Here is a 12,488-nt window from a genome sequence, read left to right on the forward strand (position 1 = left end):
GGAAAACAATGGAGGGGCTAACAATGTTCAAGAGGAAGTGTACTCATTACCTCACTCATGTAACTGTAACCCTCTGTATAGTATCTTTACAATAAAAAAATTAAAAAAAAAAAAAGGAAAACATCTCATTTAGCAGTCCCCAGCTAGCTTGAGCTTTGGAAACAGTCATGGGTGCAACCCGGCTTTCTGGAATTTGTGAGAGGACTGTCAGACAAAGTATTGGTAATTTTTTAGCTAAATCAGAAAAAGAAATGCAGGAGATTTGAAAGTTAATGAAAGCAAGAGATGGCCATCATTTTTTTTTTTAAGGCCAGGTCTTGATCCTCCTGCCTCGGCCTCCCCAGGGCTGCAGTCTGGGTGTGGTGGCATACACTTCACCAAGGTTTTTCTTTCCAGTGGAGTAAGAACTAAGAAAGGAAAGGGGGTGAGGGAATGCTAGATTTTATTATCCCTTCTTTAGTTTATTATGCGCATATAAATGCTTTTAGTTACTTAACAGGAACTTAAATACTTTAGGTGTTAAAGGGTTTGCCTTCTGCTCTATCTTAGTGGAAGGTTCCAGAAAAAATGGTTGTGTGTGTGTGTGTGTATAAAAAACATATAGCATATATATATAGTGTATATATAATATATACACACATATATTTATGTATACCTCACATATTATTTCCTTGTATAAAATGTTTTTGGTAGATTTTCTCTAGGAAATAAAGTGTTAAGTATCAGGCTATGTAGTTTTGGGTATTTAATTCATAATCTTCTTGTAGGAGGTAAACATTAGAGATCATTATTGCATTTATTAACCTGAAAAATTAGTTTGACAGTTGATAAGCTTTATACTTGGATCTTACTACTATTTTTTTGGCCCGGGGCTTGAACTCAGAGCCTAGAGCTTTGTTGTTTAGCACTCTAGTACTTAGATATCTCATGCCAGGGCTGACTTCAAACTGTGATCTTTAGACTTCAGCCTCCTAAGTAGCTAGGAGTACAGGAGTGAGCCACCAGAGCCCAGCTTTTTAAAAATATATAACCTTCAGGATGCACCCATTGAGAAACAGTGCTGTGGTTTTAAAATCCTTTGTGATGGAAAAATGAATTGTTAAAATGATTTTCAAATTTAATTGTACTTTTCTTTCCTTTCCTTTTTTTTTTTTTTTGCTGGTCCTAGGGCTCAAACTCAAAGCTAGGGCTCTACTACCTGAGCCACAGCACCACTTCTGGCTTTTTCTGTGATTAATTGAAGAGTCTCACTGACTTTTCTGCCCAGGCTGGCTTTGACCATGATCCCAGATCACAGCCTCCTGAGTAGCTTGGATGACAGGTGTGAGCTACCATCACCTGGCTTAATTTTAAAACTTTTACTTGTTAGTCAAGGGTCAGATTAGGGTGAAGATTGCTGCATGGTTTGTGTTATCAAGAATTGCTTCTGCAGGTAGATGTAGCCTGAGCTGGTTTGATGGACGCTGTCATCTCTCCCCATGTGGCACAGGTGAAGTTGGTGAACATCAGGAATGATGACATCACGGATGGCAACCCCAAACTGACACTCGGGTTGATATGGACAATAATTTTGCACTTTCAGGTAAGAGCCAGTTTTCTTAGTCATCATCTTTTAGAACTCAAGGATAATTTTCAGTTCATATGAAGGCTTGTTATGTCCTCCAAATGAAAGATAAGTTTTGCCAGGCATTGGTGGCTCACGCCTGCAATCCTAGTTATTTAGAGGACTGAGATCTGAAGATTGTGCTTCTAAGCCAGCTTGGGCAAAAAGTCCCTGTGAGACTCTTATATCCAATTAACCATTCAAAACCCAGAAGTAGAATTGTGGCTAACAATGTTACTGCTATCCTTGAACAAAAGAGCTCAGGGACAGCATCCAGGCCCTGAGTTCAAGCCCCAAGATCTACCAAAAAAAAAAAAAAAGGTAAGTTTCGTGCTGATTTCCTTCGATAGCACATTTGATTGTTCTTTCAAGTGACATGCTGATTGTAGCCCTGACATCCTCCTCCTTCCTATCCTCCATGAACTGAGATTTGGGTTTAAGGTCCACCCTTGTACTCCTAGTGTTAGACAATAAAAGATTTCTTTTTCTTGAATATGAGCTCTTATATTTGGTTCTTTGGACAGTAGAGATGTGAAGATTTATGGCCAGGTCATTAATTTAGAATAATTTTATCCATGTTGTAAAGCTCTATGTCTTTTGTGGTCACTAGATGGCAGTAGAATTATACTAAGGAGGTCTGAATTCAGAGTCCTGGCCTAACAGCTGTGGCTCATGCCTTAAGTGTAGCAACTCAGGAGGCTGAGATTTCAAAGATTGAAGCCAACTTGGTCAGGAAAGCCTGTGAGACTCATCTCCAATTAACTACCAGAAAGCTGGAAGTGGCTTAAGTCTTGAGAAAAAAAAGAAAACAAAAAGCTCAGGGATAGTGCCCAGGCCCTAGGACTGACACAAAAAAGAAAAAGAAAAGTACTGTATCTGTGTGTATCTGTCTAGCGTTGAGGGACTTAGCGCACGTTTTATGGATAATTCTCTAATGAAGTTGTGCTGAATGATTGGCTTTGATTTAGTTTTTGTGATCTCACATTTTGAAGACACATTTGCCTTTGATTTAAGGTGACTCTTAGCTTTGGAACTTGCTCATGCCAAGTTCGATGTGCATTTGTGTGCCTGGCATGCAGTAGATACACAGCACACTGCAGGTGCATGGAACACAGTAGGCTGCGGCACACCCTTCTAAGTGACTGTGGCACTGGAGAAGAAGATGGCTGTGTGGGAGCTCCCGAGGGGGCTGGCACAGGGCAGGAGCTGGTGAGGCCGGCTGGGTGTGCATTCCTGATGTCCGATGGGGCGCCCGGCACGGCAGGAGAACCACAGAGGCATTAGGAGATGGGAGATGCTGGACTCATTCTTGGCTCTTTTGCTGCTGGCTGTGATGATACAGGGTCAGTTCCAAATGCTCAGAGCTTGGGGAAAAATGTGCTCTAGGAAATAGCAGCTCCCAAGCCTATATGAGATAGCTGGAAAGGCCAAAGCCTATCAGTATGGAGATGAGCGGAGAGGCTGAATCGTGGTCTTAAGAGTAGAGTGACACAGATGAGGGCTCGGCGGGGTGGAAGATTGCATCTAGGAGACGACAGCCATTTCGGAAGACCATTTTATTCATTTAAAAATACCTATTGTGAGCATCACAAGTTGAGTTTGTCAACCAGCATTCTGAAGGTGTGCATTACCCACAATGCCCTGCATCCTGTGACACATAACTTCCTGTCAGGAGTCCTCATCAAGTGTTAGGAATGTGTTGGTGATGTAAATAAATGTAAATAAAAAGGGAACTGCGTGGTGATGGGTATGGGAGAGGCTAGCAAGGGAGTAGACAATACCGAGGATGTGTATAAATTTTAAATACTTGCACACAAATGTTAAAGATGGGCTTTGTGAGTCAGATGCCACCTACCAGAAGATACCCACGTTGGGCTATTTCTGAGAAAAGGTGCCCTGTATGTGGTTTAAAAATGTCCAGTGCTGGGCTTGGCAGGGGCAGAGGAGAGGATGGAGCTGTCATGCTGGGGCCTCTCCCATGTATGGGGCAAATACCAGTCATCAGGCCTTCCAGCACCCTGCAGTACCTTCCATCGCCTCTGAAGTCATGAGAACGTGAGACAAACTCAAGGCCTTTTTTTTCTTTTTTTGCCAGTTGTCATCTAGAATATTGAAGTTTTGCCCAGGAAAATGTTAAATTTACTTTTCACACGATAAAGGAAATCTTTAAGAAAAAGGGTCTGTTACTAACACCCTTCAACACCATCAGTAACTTGACTGTTTAATTGAGCATTTACTCAGCAAGGTTATAAGCCCCATCTTCGGATTAGTCTAGAGAACACCAGAAAAGGAAAGGCTCAGGTTCTCTTTTTGTTGCTCGGTGGTGGTGGCCTGCTTGTATGCCATTCTGATTGCCTTTGTGTCTTATCTGTGATTCAGTGCTGGAAATGCACCGCAGATAACCCAGCCCCATCGTGATGTTAACTTTTCCAGCAAGGCTTTGCTAAATGGCATAAATGTTTAACTAGAGTCCTGGTCTGTGGGTCACACCTGGAGCTGGCCTGCTTAACTCACATAGAAGAATGTGCAGGTGTTTCTGTGGCCAAGTATCTAATACTCCATATCATACCGCTTTACTCGTTGCTCATATGAAATCCCTAGTGATCAGAGAGGGCTGTGTTTTTGAAATGTGTGTTACTTGAAAAGTATCCCAGACTACCATAAAAGATTGATTTTAGAGGCAGATTGAATAAAGAATTGTAGACATTCACGTTTCTCCTTCAACTAATTATTGACTCATATTTTATGCTGTGGTTTGGAGTAAAAGCCAGTAGTTTTGAGGTTGTCAAGCTTTTTGTGTGTGTGTGTGTGTGTGTGTGCTAGTCCCAACACTAGATTCATAAGAAAAACAACTGCGTGCTATAAGGTGGCATGCTCTCTAATATCAGTTCCCAAGAGCTCTCGGCTGGGTCCGTCCACCTGGAGTTTGCTTTCTGTTTGCTCTCAGCTGTGGGCAGCCAGCAGCAGTTCCAAAGGTTAACACACACTTGGGTGCTGTGTCTGTGAGCGTTAGTGAGCTCACACAGTAAACCCCAGGTCGGAGCTGTGACTTGACAGTGAGCACTGTTTGTCTACGAGGATTGGTGGCCAGAAATAAGCCTCGGCGCCTAATGAGACACAGGGACGTCTGGGCCGGCTGCCAGGGCATTTCTTGCGTGCGCTTTCTCATAAGCAACATGGCCTCGGGCTGAAGAGGATGGTCACAGAGTCAGCGAGGAGTCCGTAGTCGGAGCGGAGGGCTGGGCTGGCTCGCAGAGGTCTGCAGCAGCCCTGGGGTTGGAATGTGTGCCTTTGCTGAGTTCTGACTGTCTCCTGGTCCAATGGGGAGTATCTGCGGCTGTGTCAGGGCTGAGAAGGAAGAGCGCTGCCCGGACCCGGCGAGGGCCCCCTGGGGCCTGGCAGAGTGCTCCCCAGGAAGAAAATACTTCAGAAGGAGACAGATCCAGGGCAGTGTAGGCAGCCGGAAATTGGTGGAGCAAAACAGTGAAGATGCAGGCAGGAAGACGAGTGGTTTCCAGTGCCCAGGAGGACAGCCAGTTCCAGCCCAGCAGTCTGGACAGTGGCTGCGGCAGGACCCCACTGCACCCTGCCCCACCCAGGACCACCGTGCCTGCACAGAAGACACCGGAGAGGAGACACAGGTCGTAGCTGACAACACCACGTCTGACCAAGTAAGCGCCTCCGCTGCTGGAGACAGTGCCACGGGGGCAGAAGCCAGCACACCGGACGGAAAGAGGTCAGACAGCACCCCCGGCCCCATGGAGAGCTCTCCTGCGGCTGGTGCCAGCACAGAAGTCACATTCCAGCCAGAGGCTGGCCTTTTCTCTCCCCACAAGGCAGCCGGCCTCACTTGCGCCCACGATGGCATGGAGAGGTGGCCTGAGCGTTGGGGGGTTGCAGAAAAGCCAGCAGAAAGTGGCAGCAGTGCTCCACAAAGGCAGGCCATGGACAGCTTGTGCCCTCCTTCCACCTCCCACGGCCACTCCCTTGGTGACACCGTGTCCCCTGTCTCCAAGGAAGCCCTTGCAGACGAGGCTGGTGCCACGGAGTCTCCGTTTAAGGTAAAGAAGTGTCTGTGCGCGTGCACAGATCTGCCCTTTGCAATGTCTCCTGTGTCAGTGTCTTCACACTCCTTTATTTATGTGAGAGTCATAGGGCTTGGGTGCATCTTATTCACAATCTTAGGATTTTATCTTTTGTGTTATCGACATCCTTTATTTACTTGTTGGTTTCAAACACTGTATAGTTTCATGGTTGGATCACTTAGAAAAGCATTGGTTTAAAGGAATCCATGTCAACTGTGTGGTAGAATAGTCAGTGGACACTTGGCCTAGTGGTCTGTAGCGGTCATGACAACAGAATATTTTGCTTCAGAGCGGATGGAAGAGAGGACATGAATGTTCCCAACACAGACATGATCAGTGTTGGAGGGGTGGGTGTACCAGTGCCCCTGACCTGATCACTATATACTCTATGAAAATGTAACACTGCACCTATGAATGCACACAGCATGGTGTGTAAATTACAGCACAGAAACAAAAAGAAAACAGCCTGGATTTGTTCCACTGTTTGATGTGTGGAATATAGTACTGACTTGCTTGCTTGTCAGTCTGGAAGGACAAGTTCTTGTTCTCTCTCATTCTCTCTCTCTTTCTATCTCTCTCTCTCCCCTTCCTCTTTCTTTCCCCCTCTCTCCCCCTCTCTCTCCCTCTTCTTTCCTTCCTCTTCCTCCCTCCTTCCCCCCCTCTATCTTTCTCTCTCCCTCTCCCCCCTCCTCCTGTCTCTCTCCCTTTTGCTTGCTTATTTGGCTGATGGCTCTACTACTTAAGCCACATCTCCAGCCTGGCTTATTGCTAGTTATTTTGTAGATGGAATCTTGGGGACTGGTTTTTGCCTGGATTGGCTTTGAACTGTGATCTGGATCTCAGCCTCCTGAGTAGCTAGAATTATGGCATAAGCCACCAGTACATGGCCTCTCTCAGTTTTTATGTACAAAAATTGTTTTCAATTCTGTATGTGTGTTGGGGGGAAAAGGCACAGATAAGATGGCCCAGATTCTTTCCTGAGTTACGTGTTTATCCCTTGGCCTCAGTTTGGAATCAAAAATCTTTTAAGAGGTATATGGTAGGAATTTGAATATGATAGAGACTCCCAGAAAGTTGAGATCTAAATTTATTCCTGACCTTTAACTTTAAGATGAATTTCTTACCTGGGGTTTTCATTTTTGACATGCAGTTGGACCTTTATTCTCTCCTGTTGGAAGTATGTAATCCAAGTGACTCCTGCTCTGGCAAGTTGGGGGTTGATGGCTTGTTCTTTGACCTGTTCCTGACTTTCTCTCTTGATAGGTTGTGGGCATCGGGGGGCTGCGGTGAGTGGCACATGGAGATCACTAGCACAGGGCACTCGCACTGAGGTGGAGTGTGGCTTTTCTAGGCATGTGTGCGCTGTCATGGTTGGCCCTGGTGGCCGAGTCCTCTGGAAAGTGTCTCTGTGGAAACATACCTTGCCACTGCGGCATGTGGCTCTGTTCACATTTTACAGTGGCTGCATTGTCACAAGAAGGTGGTGGTGGCGCTTTCTGTGTGCGTCTGGCATAGCGAAGAGTCTGGAGAGTCTGAAGAGTCCTGAGCATATGTTTGACTTTCTTATATGCTTTCTGGATGTTTTCGGTGTGGTCTTCAATTTGACTTCAAATATTTTTTCATTTATCTTAATTCTTAAAATCTATTTCCAAACAATATAGAAGCCTTTTTCCCCCCTTGTATTTTCATGTTGAGGATTTTACCCTTCTGGTCATATCCAGCTATTTTGGAAACGTTAATGGAAAATTTATGTGAAAACCATCACAAACTTGGCAGATTTGTGAAGGAGTTGTGATACAGAGCTGGACAGACAAACAAGCTTGGCATCTTTAGGTCAAACTGAGTGCATAGTTCTCATTCCAGCCCGAGTATTCATCTCACCTTCTTTGGTCCAGATGGAGACTGCTCATCCTGCAGAGCCGGGGTTGGTGCAGAGCCGGGGGTCGGGGAGAGCCGGGTCGGCGCAAAGCCTGGGTTGGCGCAGAGCTGGGGTCGGTGCAGAGCCAGGGTCAGGTAGAGCCGGGGTAAGCGCAGAGCCGGGGTCAGGGAGAGTTGGGGTAAGCGCAGAGCTGGGGTCAGGGAGAGCCTGGGTCAGGGAGAGCCGGAATCGGCGCAGAGCCAGCGCCAGCAGCCCAGCTCTCTCTCCCAGGCATCCTCTCTTTCCTTGGAGATGTTTGCCTCTTTTGATTGTCCTTGTCCGGATCCATCCCGTCCACAGGCCTCCACCTTGCAGACAGTCAGATCAGCTGAAGCCCCCTCTTGGTGGATGAAGCTCCCCAGACTGCTGGGGCTGTGCAGCCACACTCCTTCAGTTTTCTCATCTGCCCCATTGTGCATTCCTCTCTTGGTTGTACGCATGGCTGGGCTGGACGTTCGAGGTCACTTCCACGGGGAGTGCTGTACAGCTCTTGAGCTCATCTTATCCTGGCATGAACTCCCCTGGTCTTGTGACATTAGTCACTCTCCACACAGATGGCCAGCCTGCCTCTCATAAGTCCTTGCCATAATGAGCTGACCTAAAGTGGCATGCATGCTCAGGGCCTCCGTGAGGGCCAGCCAGCCAGTGGAGAAGGGAAACATGGCAGGGAAGTAAGTCCCGAGTGGGATTAGATGAGGTCTGAGTTCAGATATGGCTCAGCATGGACTGCGTTTAGTGGCTGGAGCCACAAGTTCAGGATAGCAGCGGTTGGGTCTGTCAGTTTGTTGGCACTCAGCTTGGCCTGAGGAGGCTGGACTGGCCTGGTTCAGATGGGGTCTGACTTTCATCTGTGAGGAATAAAACCAAAACTAAGGTCACTTCACGCTTCCCACTGCTGTGTTCCTGCTGACAAGTCTCCTGCCTTGCCCTGGCACTCTTCTGGGCAAAGCAGGAAGAGAAGCAGTTCTTCTTCTTCCTCTCCTCCAGCCTGGGGTTTTGCCTCTGCTAGGCTCTGCCACTTGAGCTTACAGCTCTGCTCTTTTGTATTATTTTTGCCCTGATACTTTTTGAACTACATTTTTTTTTTTTTGCCCCTGCCAGCCTGGCTTCTGACCCCATTTGTGCTTCTCAAGCTGTCCCCGAACCATGATTGTTCTAGTCTCCACCTCCTGAGAAGCTGCTGTAGAGCGCAAACTAGTCTAGGTTATAGGAGTGGATTTTTGCTATTTTGGGGCCCTGGGGATTGCACCCAGGACCTCATGCTGTGAGTCAGGTTGCCACTTGAGCTATGCCACTTTTCATTCCACTTTGCGTTGTTTGTGAGGTAACGTGGCCAGCTTTGCCTGGACTGTCCTTGCACTCAGTGTGTCCTCTGCCTCCTCCAGGTTAGCAAGGGTGACAGGCGTGCCCGCCACACTCAGCCCAGGGTGTGGAGAAGAAACGCCTTTTCTCCCTGGAAATTCCAAACTGAACCCTCTTTGTTCACTGTCAACACATTTCTAGACTATTTGTGGTATCACGTTTGTGAGGTGTATTGTGTGTTTGTTTCTTTGGTTTGGTTTTTAATAGATAAACTACTGAGGTAAGACTCAGCTCCTGTACTGGCTGCTAGCTTGTCACTGAGTGGTCTCTGGGTTTAAAGCCCTGCTGGTCACGGTTTTGCAGTGCCCAGGACATTGTGCTATTATTGGAAAGGACTATTAGTTGGGCAGTTTTATTTTCTAAAATTACAAGGTTAAATGACGATTACAACCCAGCCACCCAGGAGGCTGAGGAGGCTGAGACTTGGAGGATTGTGGTTTGGAGCAAGCCTGGGTAGAAAAGTCAGGAGATGCCACCTCCAAAGTAATCAGCAGAAAGCTGGACTAGAGATGCAGTTCAAGTAGTGGAGCACCAGTGGTAGAGAAGATTGAAGGATTGGGAAGTGTCCAAGAGCTCTTCTCCATATTGTGGCTCCCATTAGACTTAATGTGTGCTCCAAATGCTCCATGAGGATGCTTGTATAGCCAGTGCTTACTAAGGCCACAAGCAATAAAAGGTATTGAAGATGTCAGAGACTGTGTTTCCCATGGACTGGACATATATGGGAGCTCTGGGAATGGTCTGGGTGGGTGAGCAGAAGTAAAACAACCGAAAGACAGGCTGGGAAGGCTCAGCGCCCAGAGAAGGTGACCTCAGATGGAAGCCAGCCTCAAGCGGGAGACCTGGATTGGAAGCCTGGGGCCTCCAGTTTCCAGCAGGGACTCTGGCATAAATCATTTCATATTTGGTATTGATTGGCAGGTTGTTGGTAAGGAGCTTATACAGCAAAACTAATGACAAAATGGTGGTTAGAGTGTGTCCTGTGTGCCAAGACATGTGCTGATAAGTAGTGGGCTGATGATTTCCTGTGATTTGCAGCTGCCCAAGAAGAGGCGCGTGGTTACAATCATCCTTTAAGGCTTTTATTTATTTAGTTTTTTTTTTTTTTGTGCTAGTCCAGAGGCTTGGACTCAGAGTCTGGACCCTGTCCCAGAGCTTTGATGCTCTACCACTTGAGCCATAGCTCAACTTCCAGCTTTTTGGTGGTTAATTGGAGATAAGAGTCTTGGATACTTTTCTGTCTGGGCTGGCTTTGAACTGCCATCCTCAGAGCTCAGTTTCCTGATGACAGGTGTGAGCCTGCTCAGGTTGAATCCTCTCAGCCTGCACTGTAGTTCTTGTCTTTATGTTTCAAGACCTGGAATGGTCTGGAAGCCATTCTGTGACTTTAGCCTGTAAACTGTGCAGGTGCAGAGGCAAGCATGCTGCCATCTTGGATTAGAATAGAATCTCCACTGACGTTGAGCAGAAAGCAATGGCTCAACCTTCTGCATGGAGGAGTAGAAATCCCCGTGTGTCCATGTTCCTGGCCCTTGCCCTGCTGCAGGGTCTGCGTGGATTCCTGGGAGGACACTGGCTCCCTTCTGAAAACCTGGCCTTTGGTCAGGTGGCCCAGGCTGAGCTCAGTGTGAGCTCCACGGGCACTGGCTGTCCTGCTGACCCTTAGAGGAGGATGGGGGGTGGGAGGGCTGCCAGCCTGGAAGGCTTTAACTGCCGTGCCCTCAGACCCCCGCCTGCCTGCCGTGCTCCCAGACCCCCACCTGCCTGCCGTGCTCCCAGACCCCCACCTGCCTGCCATGCTCCCAGACCCCCACCTGCCATGCCCCCCAGACCCCCGCCTGCCATGCCCCCAGACCCCCGCCTGCTGTGCCCCCAGACGCTATGTCCCTGGCTCCTGTGGCAGTCAGAGGAATAAAGGCTTCCTGTTGAGCTGGGCACGGCCACAGGTAACAAAGGTTCCTTTGGTCTGGAGGTTCCCCTCCTGCTTTCAGTCCCTTGACCCCGTGTATTTTGACCCTTGGGTTTGATGTGTTATACTCTCGAAGTAAGACTTTAGACCACAAAGGGCCTTAACCATTATCTGCTACCGCCTCCCTCATTTTATAGAGGACATTGACTCGTAGGCAGGAAGTAACTGGGAAGCTTTGGGGCCAGGGCCAGACCAAGAGTGAGCTGCCTGCTGGTCTGCTCATCTCACAGTGACTGTCCTTGCACAGTGTGGCTTCCAGTCTCTCCTTCACCCGTCCCGGCCCAGCCTGCCTCCAGGGCTCCTTGATCTCCTATTGGAGGGAACTGTGGTTGGGTTTAGCCCAGCTCTGGAATTCCCATTGGTTCCTGGTAGCCCTGTACCATGCGTGGTCGTGGGCAGGTTCCGTGGGTCCCTTACTGAAGATGTGCTCTTGAGAAAACAACAGTCAGCATGACCTGTTTTATTATTTGTCAGTAGTAGAGACTTAGGGAAAATGAAGGCTACAAAGGAAACCTGGGAAATCCCACAATAGAGATTTCAGGTTGAACAAATCAGGGAAGACTGAAGGTTTTCCTCTAGATAGTTCCATAGTATGGTTAATAATGGCACTGTAGATGGTTCCGGAGTATAATCAATAAACAGGGCACTGCTTGTTTCTATGCAGAACACCTGCTGGGTCTAATTTTGCCCTGCAGGTGGTAGTGTAGAGTAATTGGAATTTGGAAAAAAAATACATTAGCTTAAGTTGCTTTAACAGGTCTGATTAGCAAAGAAGAATGTAGAGTTTTTTTTTCTTGCTGTGAAGTTTTGGCGTAATGGAAAACATGCTTTTAAATTGGATATAAGTGCATTAAGTTTGAGTTGTAAGAGTTGTTGTTACTATTATTTATCCTGTTTGAAGTGCAGCTTTCCCATGTAAATTGGGAAACACCGCGCTTCCAAGAGAGATGTATGAGGATGGAGTGAATCGATGTTGTAGGCCCCTGAACATAGTAGGCTCAATGCTGTAAGCCCCTCCATCTGCAGATAGTAGGCTCTTGGCCTGCACACACTCCCTAATGCTTTAACCCTTTCTGTTCTGTGTAGATCTCTGACATCCATGTGACGGGAGAGTCGGAGGACATGTCTGCAAAGGAGAGGCTGCTGCTTTGGACCCAGCAGGCCACTGAGGGCTATGCCGGGGTCCGGTGTGAAAACTTCACCACTTGCTGGAGAGATGGAAAACTATTCAATGCCATCATTCATAAATACAGGTACAGAATTAAAACTCCCTGCAATATAGAGGTAACAGGTCCATGACAGGAAATTAGAAAATCAAAAGCATCATGTTCCCACAATCAGAGGTTTTCTCTCTGAACTTTAGTGTGTGTGTGCGCGCACACACACACACACGATGTACTTGTACTGTGTCTTTGAGTCCTTCCAGTCACTTAGCAGACCTGCACACACACACACACACACACACGATGTACTTGTACTGTGTCTTTGAGTCCTTCCAGTCACTTAGCAGACCTGCGCGCGCGCGCACACACACACACACACACACACACA

General features: G+C 47.4%; 1 protein-coding gene across 1 annotated transcript in view; it reads left to right on the forward strand.

Moving 5' to 3' along the window:
• Positions 1-12,488, forward strand: part of Dst (dystonin) — a 287,116-nt gene that overhangs the window by 104,663 nt on the left and 169,965 nt on the right. The window contains exons 6-7 of the mRNA XM_013019154.1: positions 1,490-1,582; positions 12,024-12,190. Of these exons, the coding sequence (XP_012874608.1) occupies positions 1,490-1,582; positions 12,024-12,190 (260 nt within the window). The remainder of the gene's footprint in view (positions 1-1,489; positions 1,583-12,023; positions 12,191-12,488) is intronic.

Source organism: Dipodomys ordii, unplaced genomic scaffold (genome assembly GCF_000151885.1).
Source record: "Dipodomys ordii isolate 6190 unplaced genomic scaffold, Dord_2.0 Scaffold44, whole genome shotgun sequence".
Lineage (NCBI taxonomy): Eukaryota > Metazoa > Chordata > Mammalia > Rodentia > Heteromyidae > Dipodomys > Dipodomys ordii.